At 43.3% G+C, this 23,496-nt stretch overlaps 1 protein-coding gene across 5 annotated transcripts in view; it reads right to left on the reverse strand.

The window, feature by feature from the left end:
* Window positions 1-8,610: 8,610 nt before the first annotated feature.
* Window positions 8,611-23,496, reverse strand: part of PHTF1 (putative homeodomain transcription factor 1) — a 499,499-nt gene continuing 484,613 nt past the window's right edge. For 3 of the 5 annotated variants that reach the window (XM_069238695.1, XM_069238697.1, XM_069238698.1), the window contains 2 exons: window positions 23,240-23,365; window positions 9,459-9,610 (listed from right to left, as the gene is read on the reverse strand). In XM_069238695.1, coding sequence (XP_069094796.1) covers window positions 9,590-9,610; window positions 23,240-23,365 — 147 coding nt within the window. In that variant the 3' untranslated portion in view covers window positions 9,459-9,589. Of the gene's footprint in view, window positions 9,611-23,239; window positions 23,366-23,496 lie in introns of all 5 variants that reach the window. The other 2 variants (XM_069238694.1, XM_069238696.1) reach the window with 1 other exon arrangement.

Below are 23,496 nucleotides of genomic sequence, written 5' to 3' on the forward strand. Positions count from 1 at the left end.
GAAGTACACTTCTTTGTTCTCCGGATCTTACTGGCTCTGTGTCCCGTGCACCGAACAGTTGGCTCTATGGATTTTTGTGTTTCCTCCTCTAGAGGGATCAGACAGGTGCTGTCTCACCTCCCCACAGCTCACTGGGGAGGGGCACAAACGCACCCCGACTGAGGTCTTTGATTTTGGAGGGAGGTTTCCCTTGGATAGCTGAGAAGTTTTAGCGCTACAGTGCAGCGGTGGACCCACTTAATGCTGTTGCATTTGACTTAGCTCAGCAGCTAAGGGGGTTTTTGGCAGCTGGATTTTGCTGAGTCGTGGAGTTGACAGTGGGGCAGAAGTGCAGCCGTGCTTCGTGCTAGTCACTGGGAGTAACTGAGTATAGCTGGATTATACTCAAGCTCTTGCTCTTCTTCTTATTGCTCTTACAGATGACTTTTGGAGGGGCGGTGCACCAAGGAGCGCCAGAGGCAAAGAGGGGATACAGAGCAAAGAGAAAGATGAGGGAGATTAACTGGCGTGGACGCGTGCCAGTCCATCTCAAACAAGCAGCACCTGAGCCTGGTTGAGCTGCAGACCTCTGGGGTTCGCCCTGAGCAGCAGGACCTAGCCTACAGCACTCAACACAACTGCCACTGAGCCCCCCTCTGAGTACTCTCTTCTGCTTTTCTGTCCTCTTGTTGCTGCTTCCCGCCTGACCAGACCACACCTGGGCTCTGCAGGAGGCGGTGGTGGTTGAGGATGCTGGTGTTAAGTGAAGCTGGTATGGCGAGAAGGGCAGTGAGGTAAAGGGGCAATTGAAGGGGCTGACAAGCGAAGCTCTCCAGTTCTGCCAGCCCCTCCTCCCCTACCTTATAACCTTCCAGTCTTCCAATTTTTCCTATCCCCGGCCTCTGAGGGCTCACTACCCTGGTGCTGCACGGTCCCCCTTAAGGCTCCTGAAGTGCACACTCCCCGTCCGACTTCCCCAAGACACTGAGGAAGCCAAAGGAGCAGTGATGGTGGACTTGAGAAGTAAGGGTGCTGGCAAGAAGATGCTGGTATCAGCGCAACCTGACAGCCACTCTTGGCTTGGCTGAGGCTTGGATCACAGCGCTAGCGGCATCCTCTTGCCTCACCTCTCCTCCTTCACCTTCTTCCTTCTCCTCCCCTTCGACTGACATACAGCATTTACTAATGGGTTAGATGCTGTGTAACCAGACAGAGGCTGGAACAGTTGTGGGTTGTGCTGGCAAGAATATGCAGTTTGGTTCAAAGGAGCACTCTGTACGTATCATAGCCCATACCAATCAGAGCTTACTTGAACAATTACTGAGCGGTCCAGCAAATGGTGCGCCGCTCGGGAGAGATACCTGCAACTGGTATCCATGGTAGGCCGATGTAAGTCCTGGCGTGTTCACAGGCAAATACATTAGGGAATAACTTACCAGAAATTGCATGCTGCTATAATGAGTTACTGTGATTTTGGGAGCATTTGAATACAAGTCAGTTCTAATAATGAACAAGCATGTTTCTCCTTCATACTAAGCACACTGTTACACATGGGCAGGAGCAATGCATAAAAGACCGGTGGAAGATTATAACAGCAAACCATCAGATTATCTATCCACCTGTGACTCTGTCAGATTTGACACTAAAAGCAGAAGGTTGGAATCTGATCTATAGCTACACCTAGATATTGATCACTCTGGATACCTCAATTCTTGCTGAATATATCTACCTCATTTCGAGTGACTGACAACATGTTTCTGAGCATTCTTAAAAGCTTAGCTACTTACGTTTTGGTACAAGAACACATTTTCATATTCACTTCACACACAGCTCTCAATTGCAATTGGAGGTTGGACTATTTTACTTCTAGCACTAAGAATAAAACAGATTTTAAAGAGTAAACTATGTAATTATCATTCCCCACATGAACATTAATAGAAAATGAAAATATTGAAAACATTAATATTGTTATTGAAATCCATAATTTTACTAATCTGTGATGAAACAAAAATATTCTTACCTTTAATGCCTTCTTCAAATCAGGCAGCAACAGTGGGAAATCTCCTCATTGTCCCTCCGTGGGTATTGATCAGAACTTCTAATAGGAGCAGTGCAGACTTCAGCAAATCTTTACTCATCATTTCAGTTGTTTGAAGTATTGTTTCTACGTATTATTTTTGTCATTTCTACTATGCTGGTTATAAGAAGTAAAATATCTCGGTACATTGGGTATCCGGTGTCTTGGTTTGAGACTGATAATTTTCAATGTGGTGCAATACCTTTGCACTAGACTTTAACTTTTTTTTTTTTATTGAAAACACATCAATGTCCTACGAGCTATGAATCTGTTTGGTTTTAAGAAAGAACAGCTTCAGTAAATTTGAAAAGATGAGCTGACAAGCACTTGCATCACCAGTTGACCATAACCTCTATCTTTACCCAGTAGTATGAGTAAAGGAAGACTCGCTCGCCACTGTACATGTTCTAAAACTGTTTTCTCATGGAGTTTCACAGGACTTCAATCTTTGAACCACCATCATCATGCAACACTTGCTACATGTAATAATCATGTAATCCAGGTACTTGAAAATGCATATAAATATTTTTGTATACAAACACAAATGTATAGGAATACAAAAATATTTGCATAATGCAGTATTTTCCTCAGTATAGAAATACAACTTATTGGACTACGGAATGTATATTACAGATGGGTAGGTAGCACTTTATTTCATGACACAGACAGCTGTAAAACCAACTTAACCTTACCTTTGAATACATGCCAATTAAACCAATGTATTTATTGCAGGTATCCTAAAAACAACCAGGTAATGCCTAGCATATTCACCAGATGAGTAGAAATAACCAAGTATTTTTTTTGTTGTTGTGTGAAACAGTTTTAGAAAAACAAAGAAATAAGATGTAGTGTGACCCACATTTAAAATACTGTCCGTTGAATATTTATTGATTTACATTAATTAGAGAAAAGTGGTGTATAATGGCTACTATAATAAACAAAGTGCATCACACCATGTGCATTTACTTGTATATTTTCTACAGCTTTTTTTGACCAAAAAAGATTTTACAGTGATCTTACCAGTTATTCACATTTGGAGTGACAGAGATCACTCATTGTTTTACTTCTCTATAATTCTTCATCCAATGAAAAAGCATCAGAACCTTCTAGGAATGTTGGCTTGACAAGGACCATCAATCCAATCTTTTCAACCATTATGCATAAAATGTCATGAATGTTTATTCCTTAAAATTCTAGGGCAGCTTAAGTGCCATCACACAACTGACCGCTTGCCTGTCCTTTGCCAGGAATAACAGCTGCTCCTAGGTATCCTTAATTGATTTCCATGAAAAAGTATATTTCAAAGGTTGTTCAGTCTTGACAATAACAGTAGAAATGGCATTTTCCAACAACATTTTAAAACTTGCGTGATTAATGAAAGATGCAATGGAAAACAGTCCATAACTGAATAAAGTCCAGATGTTTGTTCAAGTCTTCTGGTGCATTCTAAAAGAGATACTAAAATATGTAACCATTTAGATTACAAATGCCAAATTTACAAGCTGTTTTAAAATCAAAATGTTACCTAGAAGAAGCAGATGATAATCATGTCGATTTCGCACACTATACTTTTGTTTTTAGTTCTTCATAATGTATCTGTGATTCATAAATTAAACCATATAAATAGTATAAATGTAATTACCAAATGTTACATCTTATTAGAAAATGTCATTATAATCACTGAAATTTATACTTATCGCAGACCTTTATAAATAATCATATAATTCCTCAGAAATTACAAAAGGGTTTAAATCATTGTAAATATATTTACGGTGCACATGCACATGCACATTGCTCCAAATTTTACAAAGAAATATAGAAGACTGTCTCAATTGTCTTTCCACACAAACAACTATTTTTGTCTTTCAACAGTCCAATCCAAGTTGCAACAATGTGGAAATATGACTGAGCTAATCCCCATGGCCAGTCCCAATCTTTGTTCCTGAGAGAAGTCAAATAAACTTGGTTTACAAGGAATCCAGGAAACCGATATTCATCAAACTGTCACCAACATGTGATCACCCAATGTACAGCCACTCTGGATCCATCCACAGAGGCCTGTCCTGTATATATGTACCACCAGCTTTGATACATTGATCTCAAATACATTTGCTTTAGTGAGTCTGCAAAACTATAATGTGATATAGTTCTGCAGGACAGATTCTTCTCAATCAAGAGTAACATTTATACAGAAAGCCAAGGGATGTAATTGTCTTTAATATCCCCCCTGCTACCAGCTGAAACAATTTAATGAACATATCATGGATAAGACAAACTAGAGAATCACAATAAAGTTAAAGAAAAGAGGGACATCCTGCTTGGGATTACCAGAAAAGTGTCAGTGTAAGCAGTAAAGCAGTGTATCTCTGAATCTAAGCAGGGAGACTGTGGCATTTTCTCCAGTCCTCTGAACTTATTCACTGAACGCATTTCCAGAGTCATGGGCCAATTTAAGAATATCAGACATGAAGGCAATATGCAGACACACCGTGTCCACTGTTAGAGCACTGCCCATCCAGCATCAAATTGGTTTAAGTTTTGCAAGGTGAACAACAAAATCTGGCTGTCTGTATTTACATGATTTTCAGAACTGGCAATCACTACCTTGATATTACAGGCATATTTCAATACAAATGTGTGAATGTTCCTGTCTTTTGAGAGTGTGCCCATCACTCTTCCATCAAGAGATTTTAGTGAGCAGTCAGCTGTAGGATTATGTTTAACCTTATCATACAGTGCTTTTCATTGTCGACTCAGCCATTTATTAAATGTTCTCCCTTTCCTTCCAAGCAATGTTCCTTTTTGGTGGGGAGTGTGGGGGAGAGAGAGAGATCAATGGGGAAGTATCTTCAATAATGTGCTTCTTTTAGGTCTAAGTATTGGCATGAGTTGTCTAGGCTAGTAAGTACATGTTTATTGCAATTTTGTACACTTGCAATTATGGATCAATATGAAATCTTCAAATTTATCAAATGGCTCCAGCTAGCCCATAATTACAGAACCTCCAAGAAAGCTATTATAAATCATAAGATATAATTTGTTACATTACTGAAATTAATTGATCCATAAATGTAATAAAGTTTGCACATTTATTATTTCCCTAGAGGCACAAAGAATATGGACTATTAAATTGTGTGAGTCTTAAACATTGATTTAAAATCTATTTTCCTACATTCCAGCAACCTAGGACAGACACAATGTGAGCTATTGACTCCTCTTATCTTGCATCTATAAATCACAAGCATTAGTCCCCTACAATATAACTACCAGCATAAAGAAATTTAAAATATAGAATTTTCTCTATAAACTGTGGGTTTGTTACTTCCACTAAATGCCTCAAGGGGGTTGGTGCTAAATAAATGAGGGATAGCATTTGCCCACTTTGCTAGTCATCAACTAACCTTTGGTCCTCTGCAAAGCTACCATCTTTTATTGTTGGCTTCAGCAATCTTTTAAATTAGGCATGGGCAGTTAATTGTTGTCCCATACATTTCCCCAGCCGCAGTTGTTCAATAACATCTTTGTTAATAATGCACTAAGGTTATTTCCATTTAATTGAATGTTATCCAAACAGAAAGACCTAATTGTTACAGTGATGCTTATTTTTGCACACCATAAATTAAAAAAAGGAAAAAAACGTGCTGACTCATCACATAATGATACCCCTAACTCTATACCATACTGCGGCCTGGGGAGTTCTCCAATCTTAATATACACAATTACAGCTCTTCACATTTTTGACATTAAACCCTTTCTGGGTGGAGTGATATATCTCTGCTCCATATCTGAATGAAATGACCATGCTGCCTGACCACCCTTTCCACATGTTTGATCTAATTAGTTAACTTGAGCAGCTAGCGTCATTTTGGGAGATGTGTTTATACTGGGGTAATCATATTCCCCCATCTGCTCTAGTATCGTCCATATACTTTCCAATTAAATGGCAGATCATCTTCCTAAATACCAGAATTTAAGTCTTTGATCGATTTATCAGCAAATCATTTTGTCTACAATAACTAGCTGCAAAACATTAGTCACCTTTGAAGACCCAAAAATGTTACGTCAGTCAGCAACTGATCATCTGCATAGACCAATATCAGTGAGCTGACGTCTCCAAGTTTGGCCAAAAAGCATTTTGAGTTTTGAAGCTGCCTTCAAATGTCTGATCTGTATAGATTAAACAATGCAAACACAAGTATGCAGCCTTCCTTTAAAGAACTGCAAGCCTGAATTACTTTGGTAAAAATCAAAAGGGTCACTGCCAGTCTGCACTTGTAGACATGTTTTCATAAAACTCTTGGATAACTCCCAGAAGAGGTGGATAAATTGAGCAGCTTGCACATTTATGCAGAGATGTTCTTTTTTGACTATATGAAACGTTGTTTAAATTGACATAACAGCTGTATATATTGTGTTCTCTGTTGTAGCCTCCTTGTCAATAATATTATTTAAGGCCATCAGGCTTTCACATCTGCTAGAAACTGCCTTTAAGCCGATTTGCACCAAAAATACAATTTAGGCCTCCAGAACCCAGTCTTCTAACAGATGCAAAACGTGTTTAAGAAAAACGTTCCTTCTGTATAAAGGAGCTGTACCAGTGTGTAGTGATTGGGTACTTATGAGCCTGCAACCTAACCAACTGAACTACAGATTTCTGCCCAGATAGAAAATACATTTCCTTTCACTTGAAAGTGCAAGCTTTAGTCATCACTATTATACCCACGTTTGTAGGTTAACCAGCATTAGAGTAGCCCCTTTGACTTGGAACCTATTCCTAACTGCTGCAAGCAAAATCATCCACATGAGTCTCCAGACTTAAATCTTACATTACATCTACTGATGCAAATAGTCACAATCAAATCTGTTTCTGATTTAAACGTCATTACCGCTACAGATAAAACAACCATTCAGCCAAATACAGGTTAAGGCTGGGTCTGCACCTACCCAAGGGTTTTTCTAACCAGTTGGTCTTTAGTAAAGACCCAGGTCGGGTAATCTATTTCTGTGAGTGCAACACGGCTTGCAGCTGTCAGTTATGGATGTGGCTAAGCACGACATTTTAGCAACTGAGGAACTGAGGAGTGCCTGACTCCAGAATAACAGCTACTATTGGAGCAAACCTGCCCTTCCTGAGCCTCACCTTGGTTAGAGTTTAGAGGAGGTTTCCTCAAGACAGGCCTGTTTGTCTCTAAGGTGAAGGGCAGCAGAACTCTAATAACACCCACAGGCACCTGTGGGTACAAATTTGAAACCAGTTTATTTTGCGCCCATTAAAGACTTTTAAGAACCGATCTATGTACTGATACGTACATTCTATTAAATTTCAAATTGCAGAGGGTTGAAATATGACTTACCTCATGTTTATTAATTTGGTAGGTTGCAAATTGTGACCCACTATGACTGGAGGGCATCAGAGGGACCGAGGAGCCATCAGAGGGATGGAGGTCCCCTGGGTCAGTTTTTTAAAAATGCAGCCTATTTTTCTTTAAAAAAATAAAAATGGACTGCATTTAAAAAAAAGCCTTTTTATAGTGGTCCCTCTGACCATTGTCCTATTAACAAACCTTTTTACATTCATAATGAGGAATAGGTCCTAAAGGAACTCATTTACCACTTCCTTTGAGGCACCAGTAAAATGTCAATGCTTTGCAACCGGATTTCGGTTGCAACACATTGATAGCTAGCATAGAGATTCAGTATCTGGAAGGGATGCCTTCCAAATAATAAATTGGTAGCTGTTCGGAATCCAGTTTTAGGAGTCGGAAGAACAGGTTTTGCTACTAAATTTAAATAAGTAATTATGGTAGGAAAAACACTGTCGATGTTTATGAAAACACACAGGGGGTCATTCTGACCCCGGCGGGCGGCAGGAGCCGCCCGCCTGGAGGGAACCGCCAGAATACCGCTGCGCGGTCAAAAGACCGCCGCGGGTATTCTGGGTTTCCCACTGGGCTGGCGGGCGACCGCCAAAAGGCCACCCGCCAGCCCAGTGGGAAACACCCCTCCATGAGGATGCCGGCTCCGAATGGAGCCGGCGGAGTGGAGGATGTGCGACGGGTGCGGTAGCACCCGTCGCGAATTTCAGTGTCTGCTAAGCAGACACTGAAATTCAGGGTGGGGCCCTCTTATGGGGGCCCCTGCAGTGCCCATGCCATTGGCATGGGCACTGCAGGTGCCCCCAGGGGCCCCACGACACCCCATACCGCCATCCTGTTCCTGGCGGCTTAACAGGATGGCGGTATGGGGGTCAGAATCCCCATGGCGGCGCAGCAAGCTGGGCCGCCATGGAGGATTCTACAGGGCAGCGGAAAACCGGCGGGAGACCGCCGGTTTTCCCTTTCTGGCCGCGGCTGAACCGCCGTGGTCAGAATACCCTGGGGAGCACCGCCAGCCTGTTGGCGGTGCTCCCGCCGACCCCGGCCCCGGCAGTGCTTGACCGCCGGGGTCGGAATCAGGCCCACAATGCTATACTTTGGCGGTTCTGCCCAACATTTAGAATTTCCCCAACTTCACTCTCCCTGGGACATCTTATTTTGCCACCACTTTTTTTTTTTCATACAACACCAGTCATCTGGCGGGTGTTCTGCAGTTGTAGCTTCCATCTTCAACCTTAACTATACGACATCCTGATTCTACTGTACATAAACACACAAAGGATGTTATATTTTTCCATTCAAATATAACTCTTCAGAATTAGTTTTCATGTCTTCACAAGCAATCTGAGGCCTCTGGTTTACACTGCTACATGATCTCATAAATTAAGCATAGATGATTGTATTTGAGCAATAAGTCAAAACCCAGTTATCAAGAAAACTGATGAATGCTGGGTATCATAGCTTTTGAAGAGACCGAAGCACCTGACCTTTGAGTTAAGCATCATATGAGAAGAGAAGGTACTAAATAAAATAAAAGGTAAGCATTAGTATTGATTCTATAAAATCATCCTTAAATGCAGTTACCATAAGATATTTGTAAGGTAGCAGCTAGAGCACAGGGCTAAACCCTGTTTCTATTGCTGGCAAACGTGAGGAAGTTCGAAAAGTACTTTTGGTGTCGAGATACAAACAACCTAATCTGTGAAAACAGTAACACAGACGGGAAAAAATAGAACGTAAAAGCATAAAAAGTTGTAACAATCTTTCCAAATGTCCACTAGTAAGTTCCCTCTGCCTTTACCTTGTAAAAAAAATTAACTTATGGTTGGTGTGCTTGTTTGGAGGATATACATAGATCATTAAAACCAAATTTAGAATTTACTGAAGGTTTCCTTCTTCATAGTTTGACTTCCATTACTGTATTTCAGTTGATGGCCTTTTCCTCTCCCATGATAGTACTGCTTCGTAACATGATTACTGTAAAGAAACAAGCACTGCTGCATTGCAGTTTTCAGTTTTTTTCTGCAGAGGTACAACTTGCTGTCAGATGCTACTGTGTCGCAGTTAATGCGTTACTGGCGAACAAGTTATTTCTGTTGTGTAGCAAGCAGCGTGCCTGTAGTTCAATTTGTAATGACCGTGGGTGAGTTGTGGCCACTCATGGCTTTATTTTCCACAGCTGAAAAGAGAAATGAAAGGTAATTAAGACTCAGTGTTACAGGGCTAACAGCAATATTACAAGTCCCTGAATACAATGTGATGTCTGTTAAAAGGTCATGACTTACTTAAAGTGAGACATTTTCCATGGGATTCTTAGCAGCTATGAATGTCCACACAAAAGCAACGCCACCTCAATGTACTGAGGCAAAGAGTATGGAAAAACAGTGGCAAACTTACTTAAAGCATTAAGGCCCATATTTATACTTTTTTGCGCCGCATTTGTGTCATTTTTTTATGCAAACGCAGCGCAAACTTACAAATAGCAGTTATATTTTGTACGTTTCTGCTGCTTTTGCATCAAAAAATTACACAAATGCGGCACAAAAAATAAATACATCTGGGCCCAAGTTCCAGATGGTTGGCAAAATATGGAAAGTTTCACAAGGTACTATGCTGTTCGGAGGATTCACCATCCCTGAAAAATTATAATACTCAGTAAGGAATATGAGGATGACCCCTCAATTGTGTCTAGGATATTTGTTTATTAAAACATTTAAATATACCACTCACCTTTTTAAGCCATTAATTTTCCTGAAAATCAGACAACGTTCTGATAGAATAGATGTGAGAGGTAATGAGATCTGGGAGAGGGTAATGGGATATAGCTGTGCATGAGTAAAATGTGCATATTTTCCAGGTTTAAAACAGGGGTGGTCTCAACCCGGTTAAAGCTCTTTAGTATGTGGCATTGCATGATCTCCACATCTGGTGTGGAGAGGAGACAGTACTGTCTCTCATCGCTATCCAGAGGACCATTGTATTGGGGCTGCTCCCACATCGACATGCAGTTCACCATGGTTTTAACTCTGTCACATCACCTTTCAAGTTTTGAAGCATTGCAAGGGCAACTGGTGTGGAGGATAATTGGGGGGGAGGGAGTGACCATGGGGTTAGGCATGGCCTCACCTTACTGTCCCTGTATGGAAGAGGGAGACAACTGAGTGTCCTTGATTCTATACCAACATGAAGCAGCCTGGCAAACCCCCTAGGTCTTAGTCTTAGCTCACAAGAACAATGGTTTTCAGCACTAGGAAATTCATCTACATAGAGATGTGCTCTTGTGATGCCGGATCAGCAATTTTGTCAACAACAGACTCAGTGACTTGAAACTCTGTTGAAGGTCAATTGCAGGCCACAATTCCTTCTCTAGCAGGTGACTGCACTAATTCACAACAAATGCAAATCCTCCATGATATCTACTCAGCAACTCCCACCTCAACACCCAGGGGAGGTCACATTTTGTATCTAGACCACATCAACACCACTGTTATGTACCAAACGTGCTCAGTGCCCATCTCAGGATGGACTTCCCTTCTTTTGAGGCAGGAAAGTCACCTACATGCTGACAGATGTGCAAATATGCCCTGCTCTGAGTGCCCTGGATGTAACTTTATCTGGATCCTTGATAATAATTTTTGGTCATAGGCGAGCACAGATCATGCCATGACCTAGGCCTATCTCCTGAACTGTGGTCTTGTTAGACCGAGGGGGTCCCTCATAGTGGTAAATGGCTGCTGCTTTTACCAAGAATTACTTAGCACGAGCGAAGTAGTGGCGCATACCGTGTTTTGGTTATACCGTTCAGTAGGGTGAACAGGCCTTTTTATCCAGTCACTGGACTGGACTTAGTGGCCCATTCATGTAAAGTTCCACTGCTGTGTGCTTAACTCGCTTTTGAACTACATCACGTTAGCAGGTAATGATGTGCATGCATGTGTGCTTGTGTGTGCCTCTGAGTGGTACAATACATGGATGCCTGTGGATTCCATATTGAAAACCCAGGGCCTTGAAATGGTATGTTGAGGAGCCCTCCCGGACAGATTTGTTGATTGCCAGATTCCTGACAGGTGGGTGGGAAATACACTTGTAGGAAGGGAGAGTCAGGCTTTCTTGTGCACTTCAAAAGGACTCTTTGATTCTGAAAATCTGACTGGTCAGTGGGGCAATGGCATGTCAAGAACAGGATGGGGCTGATAAGGGAAATATTGCAGAGACAAAGGGGTTCATTATGAGGCTGGCAGTTATGAGACTACCAGCCTCACGGTGACGGTTGGGCCACATCAATCCAGGCAGTCCGACTGTCACATTGAGGCCCTGGCAGTCGACCACCAGGAGCCCATCAGGAACATGGTTCCCAACTGGCTTATGGCAGCCTGAGTTGTGGCCAGCCACGGCTGTGCTGCACTTTGCACCACTGTGCTGATTCCAACTCAACTTTCCACCAGCCTTATCATGGCGGGGAAACAGCCATGAAAAGGCTGGCAGACACCCAGGGCAGAGGGCCACAGGGTGGCTCCTGCACTGCCCAGCACCCTCGGAGGGTGCTTGTGTGCTATGGAATTGGCCTTGGCTCCCTTAAGGGAGATGAGGACAATACCGTAGCACTGTTCCCACCGGTCAGCCCGGCGGGAACGTCATAATACAATGTTCCCAACAGTCATAATTCATATTGAGACCCAGGGAACCATAAAGGGGAAGGCTGGGGTCTTTGCTAGGCATATGAGACTGACATTTAGGTGTGCTCTTCAAGATACTCCCATGGCCTGTTTTTTAGGGCTATCAAGGTTGGAGTCGCTTGTGCTGTGACAGACTGCTTCTTAGATAAAGGGCAGAACACAAGAGTGGGCATTTCAAAGGACCAAACACCCACCACACGCATTTCAAAGATAAAGGCACTAAATCACATCTGTGTCTGGAAATAGATTATAGAAAGGAAAGCTGTAAGCTCTGAAACTGTCGGCAGTCAAATCAAATCAAATCATTTAACATTTATAAAGCGCGCTACTCACCCGTGCGAGTTCCAGGTCTTGGCCGCCAGGAAGGAGAAAGATCTCCCACCCGCCGTGGAGCGGCGGATGCGAGGGACAGCAGCAAGGGCAAGGCCAGAGGAGCGCAGGTGGCGGGTGGGGACGTAGAAGCTGAGGCGTCTGTTGAGGTATTCCGGTCCCTTGTCGTGGAGGGCTTTGTGTGCGTGGGTGAGAAGTCGGAAGGTGATCCTTTTGCTGACTGGGAGCCAATGCAGGTGTCTCAGGTGTGCGGAGATGTGGCTGCTGCGGGGTACGTCTAGGATGAGGCGGGCCGAGGCGTTTTGAATGCGTTGCAGGCGATTTTGGAGTTTGGCTGTGGTCCCGGCGTAGAGGGTGTTGCCGTAGTCCAGGCGGCTCGTGACGAGGGCGTGGGTCACGGTTTTTCTGGTGTCGGCGGGGATCCAGCGGAAGATCTTACGGAGCATGCGGAGGGTAAGGAAGCAGGCGGAGGACACAGCGTTGACTTGCTTAGTCATGGTGAGAAGAGGGTCCAAGATGAAGCCGAGGTTGCGGGCGTGGTCTGTGGGGGTCGGTGCGGTGCCGAGGGCCGTGGGCCACCAGGAGTCGTCCCAGGCGGACGGGGTGTTGCCGAGGATGAGGACTTCTGTTTTTTCAGAGTTCAACTTTAGGCGGCTGAGCCTCATCCAATCTGCGACGTCCTTCATACCCTCTTGTAGGTTGGTCTTGGCGCTGGTGGAGTCCTTGGTGAGGGAGAGTATAAGTTGGGTGTCGTCGGCGTAGGAGGTGATGATGATGTCGTGCTTGCGTACGATGTTGGCGAGGGGGCTCATGTAGACATTGAAGAGTGTCGGGCTGAGTGATGAGCCTTGAGGTACGCCGCAGATGATCTCGGTGGGTTCTGAGCTAAACGGAGGGAGGTAAACTCTTTGTGAACGGTTTACGAGGAAGGAGGCGATCCAGTCCAGGGCCTGGCCTTGGATCCCGGTGGAGCGGAGGCGGGTGCGGTGACAGACGGTGTCAAAGGCAGCTGAGAGGTCGAGGAGAATGAGGGCGACTGTTTCACCGTTGTCCATCAGGGTTCTGATGTCGTCTGTGACTGAGATGAGGGCGGTTTCAGTGCAGTGGTTGGTTCGGAATCCGGTTTGTGAGGGGTCGAGCAGGTTGTTGTCTTCCAGGAAGGTGGTCAGCTGTTTGTTGACGGTCTTCTCTATTACTTTGGCTGAGAAAGGCAGAAGAGAGATGGGGCGGAAGTTTTTCAGGTCGCTCGGGTCAGCCGTAGGTTTCTTTAGTAGGGCGTTGACTTCGGCGTGTTTCCAGCATTCGGGGAGTCAAGCAGTTAACTGTGGCTGTACATCGATGTGGAGAAGCTCAGCAATACTTTTGCTTTTTCTAACCAGGACTATGGACCAAGGTTTCTAGCCTCCCTGATGGGCTTGGAGACATCACCCAGGAGAATCAAGACCCCTTGCCCTGAAGCACCAACATCTGCCTGCCGAGACCAGAGGACTCTGTCAGAAGAGTTTCTGGAAGTAGCGAGGTAAAGTGTTGTATCCTGTTAAGTGGCCCCTTGAAGTGGAGCATAATATTTATAGTCTTCAGGGACTGCTTCACTCATTGGCCTTGGCCGCCTGTGTGCTGCGAAGCGGCGCCCCAGTATGCACTAGGGGGCCGCTGTGAAGATGAGTTTTGCCGCACCAATTGGGCCCAGGTTGTCAACCCCATATGTCAGAAGTCCTTTTGTTTCCGCACTGATTGGGCAGTCTGCCCGTGTGCTGCTCAAGTTGGTGAGCCCGTAAGTTAGAGGAAGTCCCCATTAAGTCAAAGTATTACCACACCGATTGAGATGATTTCCTGGGTGCCACCCAAGCCAGCAACCTTGCATGCCAGAGGGGGCAGCCTTGTAGAGCAAGGGCTATTGCCCTGCTGCACAGATGAGGGCCATTTCCCAGGTGCAGTGTGTGGCTATTAAGGGGTGGTGTTTCTGACACGCGCACCCCGAGAACTGACTTGAGCATTAGGGACCATATAACTGCCTTCGGAATCAGTGGAACTAACCTCATCCTCAGAGGAGCACTGAGGACGCCCAGCCGCCTCATCAGTAGTGATGAGACCTACAGCTTTTTGCTGGCACCCACTCCAATCTACCACATCTGTGAACTTCTGAATGCTCTCAGGGTCTTCCAGCTTGCAGACAGTGGGAGCGGGTAAGACTGATTGCCAGGCTGCAGAGCCCTGGGGGAACTTGCTGTGACTAATAGCATTATGGTGCTGGGACACTTTGACTTTTAAAAATTCTTATTCACTAGTGTGGCCTAACCTGAATAATGCCTCACAAAAGAGAATAATCACTACTGGTAGACCGGAAACTAGGACTCAAGACAATGCCCAGGAGGCACTAGAGTGACAGCCTTACGAAGATTGTGTATAGTGTTTGTGTGTGCCATATTTCACTTTGTATTCCTATACAAGTATTACTTTTATCATAAAAGAAAGTATCTGGCTGGACATTCATTTTTTGGGGTTGCTGGATGTATTTTAAGTCTTTAGAGCGTATACACTGTGCACCTGTCTCCCCCTCCCAACATCGCCCACGAGAAGCCATTGCTGCTCGACCTTCACTAGCACTGAAAGTCAGGTGTGAAAGGGGATGTACTTGGCACAGTTGCTTGGGACCAGTAGTAGGTTGGGCACCGAGACATCATGAGTAAAAGGCCTCAGCCACCATGGTTGAGACCAAGTGCTCCTGCGTACTTCGTAGCCATCTGAAATGGGGTCTGACACCTTTCCTCTGTCCTCAAGTTGTTACAGTTTCCAACAAGGCCCAGGCCACTACCAGGTTTTTTCAACTGCTGCAAATAGGCCATGCAAATAGATGTTTGAGCTTCTAAGAAGGACCTAGTCTCCCAGCCGTTTGTGGGTCACCCACAGTTGTTTGGGCAGCAGCATCACTCATCCAATACAGGTTTGGACAGAGTTGAGGGTAGCAGGGTTTTGAACGTGGGTATCAGCCTGATATCTCTGAGCTACCCTTTACTTCAACCACAACACTGTGTTAGAATTGCCTCAAGAATATCTACGAACCCTCTCATTGGCATTGTTTAGGATTATGAAAAAGCATCTGGTGAGCTCCCTTGGCTTCCATCCAGCTCGGGGACTCCATGCAATGGCCCCATGTTGGATCAAATTGATATTACAGTATTCAGAGCAGTGAACGTAATGTTTTCTTCTGTGTCTCACATTTAACAGCTTTGTTTCTTCTGAAGGACCTATTGTGACATGTTGTCCAGTTTCTACTTTTTGGAATTCCTTTACCTTACATATAATTAAATAGCTATAGGTGCAATATGGCAGGTTTTTTTAAGCTTTGCTTGGAATTCTTTTGAACTGGAACTTCCAGAAATTCCATGGTAAAATGTCTGAAATGGGGGCAGTAAATTAATGGTACCCTCAAGAGAACAGCAGGGCTGCTAGTGCAAGGCTTCAGAGGGAGAAATGTGGAAAGGTAGCTGTTTCCCCTCTCATAAAGTCTATTGGCTCTGAGAAGGTATTGATGAAACCATCAGACTAACTGTACTGGCGGCATAGCCGATTCAGCTTCCGATATGGAACACAGTAGGCCGGAGGTCAAAAGTGGATGAACTTAAGTGATTTTCTGTGATACAGGAGCATGATATTATCCTTTCCAGTAAACCTTGGTATGGGATGCTCTTTATCTCCAGTGTTTTCTGACATACCACATGAAAGCAGCAATGGCAACAAAGGTGAGCGGTATGGAAAGGCTACATAGCTGGGTTCTCCAAAACCTAATTGTATGATGGAAGTTGCTAACACCAACGCTTTAGGACCAGACATTAAAATGGATTTTTCAAGCTTGACTCTTATTTTTGTAGTTTTTTTTTTTTAACACTTCAGCCCCACCCCTCTGGTTATGATACAAGACATGGCGGTCAATATTTTTAGTGAGCTAGTTTCTGTTTCTAGAAATAGTGTCTATTATGGGAAGTGACATCAACACCAAAACCAGCAAAATGTGTGCATGGTTTATCTTTGAAATTATCATTACTGATGTGAGGATGGAAAAATAAGTTAAAAAACTGCTTGGCCTCTACATCAGGGCTGAGATCCTTGAACTCATGATGTGAAGAGGATTCTTAGACCACCAGCAATCAACTCTAATCAGGTATTCACTGTAATAATGATTTCATTGTGAGTTCAGCACATATGAAATATGTAAGTCCTCACCCATCTGAAAAGCAACTAAAACCACCTAACATATCTATGTTGGTCCCAAAGGGTATTTGTTTTCCTTTTACACCTTTTATGACACCCCCCTCCACCTAAACAACCTAAATGTTTCAAATAACACGTGGCAATGAATTGGCAGGAGCGAAGCACTGACAGTAAATTCTCAGAAACTGTTCCAGCATTTAAACTTGAACCTCCATTGTGTTTGTGCTATAGGCTACATTAGGGCCTTTCAGTCACTGTTCTAGATTGCATTTAGAAGGCAAAGAGAAAAAGAACTTTAATATTAAAAATTTGGCTGATTATGAAATCTGATAGACAAAATGAAGTGGGCCAAACATTTTGAAACCTTGTTCCTAATGGAAGTCTCCTTGTTTAACAGCCCTATTGAGCGAAATGGTAACAGCAGGATTTGAAGTTTTTTTTAGTTAAAGCTTGAGTTGTAATGTTCCTCTTCAAGCAAGGATTGCACACTTTGGTGGCCTTTAAAACCCTTCCAATACTTATGGGAAGAGATATTTCACCCATTCATCTATATTCAGACAATGCACTTCTCACTTCCTACACAAAATAGTCAATGTTTATGTGTCATACAGGTGTCCATACCACAGTCTGTATTGACCCTGTCTAAGTCCAAAGTGATGCACACTGATCCCAGGACCACAAAACTTAAATTATTTTGCATTGTTAAGATCCGGTTCAACTACCGAGATTACAGAGGAATTGTTGTTAGAGGCAGAGGGGCTCCCAAGAACTCAGGAGCGCTGGATATCCTTGTGACGGAGACTGTTTTATCTTCATGTAATGGTTAGCTTATTAAGCTGTTAATTCAGGTTTAGATCACTTGTATATAATTTCTCTTGAGTGTATAGTGGAAGGCAAGGTCAAGGGAATTGTTATATATTAGGTGTAGCCTGTGAAATGTTACAAAAAAGTATATTATAAAAACAATTGCATTGATTTCCAAGCGTTTTAGCTATCTCGGATTCATCTGAATTCTTCCCTAACATCGACCCACAATTTGAACAGATATACACTCCTATTGCTTATATCAGTGAGACATTATCAAACTCAGCAATGTTGATGGAGTAAAACCAGATATCACTATGCACTGGGTGCATAAAGAAAAATCAATAGCCATTGCTATCCACGGAAGCAGTTAATGGGGAAAAACAGTAACCCAGATCTGTTAGAAAGGACAAAACATCGATTCCTTAGAGGACTTTTAGTTTTCTTTATCCATTTATATTAAGTATCTAGAGACAGACACAGATTATCTTTTTGAATCTGAACACCTCCATGTACTGATATTAATTAATGTAATGGATGGTTGTTATCTTTTGCCTTTCATTGAAAGGAGCTATAGCATCCAACAAATGAATTACTTCAGAATTATTTTTTATCTAAAAAAAAAAAAAACACTACAGAGAAGCTGAGCAGCCTGTCATTTCTTAATATGTTGAACCATTAATCCTGATTCTTATCTCTTCTCCATTCCATTTCCTATATTGAAAATATTTACCCTCTTGACCAGATTAAGGTTAAATGCTCTACCAGTAAAATGTTACAGATGAAGTTGGGGGTTACAGGTGGATGGGTAAATGTTAATGCCCATTCAATAACGCAAGTGTTGAGACCAACTTGAACTGTTTATATGTTTTTGAGATTTTTACCTTAGTGTGTTGTGTGAAGTTTAGAAAATGGAGACCCTTGGCCAGCTGCATTTTCTAAAATGGCTTTGCAGGAATAAGGGGGTGGGAAGATCTAAATGGAGGGTAAAGCTCTTGAAGCCTTTGCTTAATGCAAGTCATAAAAGCACATCCAATTATGGATGTCTCTTACAATTAAAAAACATGTTACGATGATCATACTTTTCTCTGAACTGCAGGAGCAATACGACCTAGTCGGGAGCCAATACCTCAGATACCAACACTTAAAATACCTCATGAAGGAGCATGTGACTCAGCTGTGCGATGTAGCAAGAGAGGCGCGATTGGAATACAGGGTGTTGGGGGTTCCATTAAACAGGTGGTCTCCCAAATTTATTGTATACTCCTCAACAACAGTCTTCATGTACTGGATGGTTTTAACCCCTTTGCTGCCAGGCCTTTTCCCCCTCAGGTGCCAAGCCTTTTTTTGGCTATTTGGGGTAGTTCGCGCTTAGGTCCTCAAAACCTTTTTTGTCCACATAAGCTATCCACACCAAATTTAAATCCTTTTTTTTCCAACACCCTAGATATTCTAGGGGTACCAAGAGTTTGTGGGTTCCCCTGGAGGAGACCAAGAAATTAGCCAAAATACAGCTGTACATGTAGTTTTTTGGGGACAAAAGTGCTGGCGAAGAATTTTTTTTTTTTCCCTGTAAATGGCATCAACAAAGGGTTTGCGGTGCTAAAATCACCATCTTCCCAAATTTCTGTAACTGGCAGACTTGAATCAGAAAACCACATTTTTCAATACAATTTTGGCATTTTACTGGGACACACCCCATTTTTACTATTTTTTGTGTGCTTTCAGCCTCCTTCCAGTTAGTGAAAGAAATGGGTGTGAAAGCAATGGTGGATCCCGGATAGATAAACATTTCTGAAAAGTAGACACAATTCTGAATTCAGCAAGGGTTTATTTGTGTAAATCCTTCAAGGCTTTCCTACAGAAAGTAACAGCTGAAATAAAAAATAAAAAATAATTGAATTAATAAAAAATAAAACAGCCATTTCTGTCCATGTTTTCTTTGGTAACTTTTTCCAGCTATGGCAGATTTTCAAAAGCAATATACTGTTAAGTCTGCTGCACTCTTCTGATTGCGGGGACTTATAGGGCTTGTAAGTTCATCAAGAACCCTAGGTACCCAGAGCCAATAAATACGCTGCACCTTGCAATGGGTTTTCATTGTATACGGGGATACAGCAATTCATTTGGTAAAATATAAAGAATGAAAAATAGATATCAAGGAAACCTTTGTATTTTCAAATTGGGCACAAGATAATGTAATGAGTTGAGAAGCAGTGGTTATTTGCACATCTCTGAATTCGGGGGTCCCCATACTAGCATGTGAATTACAGGGCAATTCTCAAATAGACTTCTTTCTTACACCGTCTTACATTTAGAAGGAAAAAATGTAGAGAAAGACAACGGGCAATAACACTTGTTCTTCTATTCTGTGTTCCCCCAAGTCTCCTGATAAAAATGGTACCTCACTTGTGTGGGTAGACCTAGTGCCCGCACAGGAAACACCCCAAAACGCAACATCGGCACATCGCATTTTTACACTGAAATCTGACGTGTTTTTTGGAATGTGCCTAGCTGTATATTTTGGCCTCTAGCTCAGCTGGCACCTAGGGAAACCTAGTAAACCTGTGCATTTTTTAAAACTAGACACATAGGGGAATCCAGGATGGGGTGACTTGTGGGGCTCTCTCACCAGGTTCTGTTACCCAGAATCCTTTGCAAGCCTCACAATTTGGCAAAAGAACACTTTTCCCTCACACTTCGTGATGGAACAGTCTGAATTCTGAGGGGAGCCACAAACTTCCTTCTACCCACCATTTCCTCAAGTCTCCAGATAAAAATGGTACCTCATTTGTATGGGTAGGCCTAGTGCCCGCGACAGGGAAGGGTCCAAAACACAACATGGACACATCAAAATTATCTATTACAAAGTCACCTGTTTTTGCAAGGGGGGCACCTACGTTTTTGGGCCTCGGCTCTGCAGCCATCTAGGGACCAAACCCAGACATTTCTGAAAACTAGACACATGAGGGAGTCCAGGGAGGTGTGACTTGCTTGGATCTCCCAGTGTTTTCTTACGCAGAATCCTCAGCAAACCTCAAATATAGCTAAAAAAATACATTTTCCTCACATTTCTCTGCGGGATCACTGCAACGGCACAAAGTTCCTACCACCCAATGTTCCCCTCAGTCTCCTGATAAAAATAATACCTCACTTGTGTGGGTGGCTAAAGTGCCTGTGACAGGGAAGAACCAAAAACATGTTGAAATTGAGAGGGAACCAACGCGGGTCCAAAAGGGCAGTTTGAAAAAAAAGTGGGGCAGTATTTTTATCAGTATAGATCCGACTATGATGGGTGGTAGGAATTTTGTGGATTCCTGTGGATTCCGAAAGGTTGCATCACAAAAATGTAGGGAAAATGCATGATTTCAAGCAAAGTTGGAGCTTTGCAGGGCACTGTGGGTAAGAAAATGGTATGGGGTCCATATGAAGCACGCCACCCTGGACTCACCCAGACGTTTCATTTTCAGATGTGTCTAAGTCTGGTAGATTTTTCTAAGTGGCAGCATCTCAAAGTCCAAAAAGTGCAGGTGCTCACCATTCCAAGTGGGACAATATTGAGAGTTAGCCAAGCTCTCTTAGACCAAATGTAATATCAAAACCCAAAATAACCAAATGTCTTCTTCCTTGCCGTTGGGATGAGATCCTTTAGTTTGCAGGGGGGGCTGAAAGACTGTTGAGTTGACTTGGGGGGGGGGGGGATAACCATGCCAATACTAGTTGGCAGCCCCCACCCCTCTATTTCTTTTTTAATTCCGTGACATCTAGTAGGCTTTCTACCCCCACGCCCCGGGGGAGTGGATCAAGGGTAATTGCCCCATCTGCCCACCGGTGGGCAGAACAAACTTGGGGGCAGATCGGCCTATTTTTGTAAGGTCCATCTGCCCACAGTAATGTGTCTTCATAGGGAGCGACCCTTGCCAAAGGGGCCGCCCTCCCTAACAAAACACACACACAACAATCCCTGGTGCCTAAGTGGTTTATCCCCCCCTTGGGGGAAGATGGGCCTATTAGAAATAGGCCGATCTTCCCCTGGGGGGAGAGGGGGACCAGAAATGACCTAAAATAATAACTCCCCTTATGTAAAATAATTTGAAAAACAATCCCTGGTGTCTAGTGGTTTCTGCCCCCCTTGGGGCAGATGGGCCTAATAAAAGTAGGCTCATCTGGAACAACCCTTGCTGTAAAAAAAAAAAAATTGCCCCGGTGTCTAGTGGTTTCTTGTGCCACACTTGGGGGCAGATGGGCCTAATTAACTTAGGCAGACCTGCCCCCAAGGGGAGCAGAATGGCCTAATAAAAAAATGCCCCCCTTGCGGAGAGACCTTACCCAAGGGGCTGCTCCCCTCATGTGTTTACTAAAAGTAAACAAACCTCCTGGTGTCTAGAGGGCATTCCCGCAGCATCATCACTACGCAATCCCGCTGCAGGAATGCTCAAAGAGACTTTGGAAGAAAGGAAAAGCCTTTCCTTTCCTCTGATGCCTCTCTAACCTGCCCTCTTCCCTGTCCGAAGAGAAACAAATCAGTTTCTCTTCTGGACGTCCACGGCACCAGAGGGGATAAAGGTGGGAAGAAGTCCTGGGTTGAACAGACATTTGGCAGACAACTTGTAGATACCCATGGGAGGTGGACCTACTGGCAGGGTTCTATTTTGTACAACTAAAGATATTTCAGAGGGCATACTACACGAAGAACAGGCTGCTCCGCATGGATAGGTGCAACAGTGGTTGTTCAGATAAAACAGCAAGTTAAAAATATTGTGCCAAGAATATCAGGGACAAAAATGTCCTCAAGGTAAGTTTCTATGGGTAAACATGTTTTACTACACATAACTGCACAGTTGTACCTTGACTATGTAGATTTTGAGTTAAGAATAGTAAATCTATACTTACCCATTTGCACTTAACTTCTCGATATTTTGGTCTTCAATATTTTTTACATGGTATTCTGCCCACACAATATTTTTGTTATAGATATTCTATCAGGCAACCCGACAATGACCTATGCCTAAGGGGCAGATGGGCACACTACTTTACACACTATGGGGCTGCCCCTGGGCACATGGGTATTGGGGCAGAGTTAACCACAAGAAATCTGCAGTGACAGATGTGCCAGTGGTTGTTACTCCCTACTTGGTAACACTGGGAATTTGGAGAGATCAGACCTTGGACAAATACAGACTCATTTTCTGTAATGTAGCATTGATGGTGGCAAGATGCAGCATAATTTGACAACAGGTGGTGTGTGGGATATGGGACAGTCCCAACCCTTCAAGAGTAGGAATCCTACAGAGACTGGTGCATGAGGACCGAACAAACTGTGTACAAGGTGTAGGGCTGCTCGAGCAAGTTTAATAAAATATGGAGTCCATGCAAGGGAACAGAAGACTGGGAGGAGGGGTAGATGTGAGGAGGCCATGGCCATGGGAGGAAGAAGTGGATCTGAGGCCCTGATGGGGACGCCAAGTAATGGTGGTTTATAATGGTGATTTGCACGATGTATATCTACCTCTGCACCACTGAACACTGACTAAGGCCCAGTGCGATACGCACTTGATTTGTAAGCCTCGCAATTTATGTTTACAAGTCACTTATGTTTACTTTATGTACTGAAAATATGAAAGATTTCCAACAAAAAAGCATGCAACGTTCGCAACAAACAACTATGCCACATTCAATAACTGCCTGCACCAACTATCAGCTCAGAAAACAAAATAACTCACTTTGTTTCATGCTACTTGTCAACACATCTGTTTACAAAATTGCACACCTGTTTTCCAACTTACTCTAATGTTGAATCCAAATAGATCGCTTACAACTCCTGATACAGCCGACAGGATTACAACTCTGGTGATATTGTGAATTAACGGGTTCTTAGTCAATCCATAGAGTCTAAATGGTGTGTCCAATTCCTAAAATAGCAAACACAAGTCAAGAGATGTAGGTCTTTTGCAATGTCAATGTCTCCAAGCTGGATCTCTCCTAGTCATGACAATAGTCAGATAAATTATTTACTCGTGGCATGTTAGGATACTGTTCTTGA

This window comes from Pleurodeles waltl, chromosome 6 (genome assembly GCF_031143425.1).
Source record: "Pleurodeles waltl isolate 20211129_DDA chromosome 6, aPleWal1.hap1.20221129, whole genome shotgun sequence".
Classification (NCBI taxonomy): domain Eukaryota; kingdom Metazoa; phylum Chordata; class Amphibia; order Caudata; family Salamandridae; genus Pleurodeles; species Pleurodeles waltl.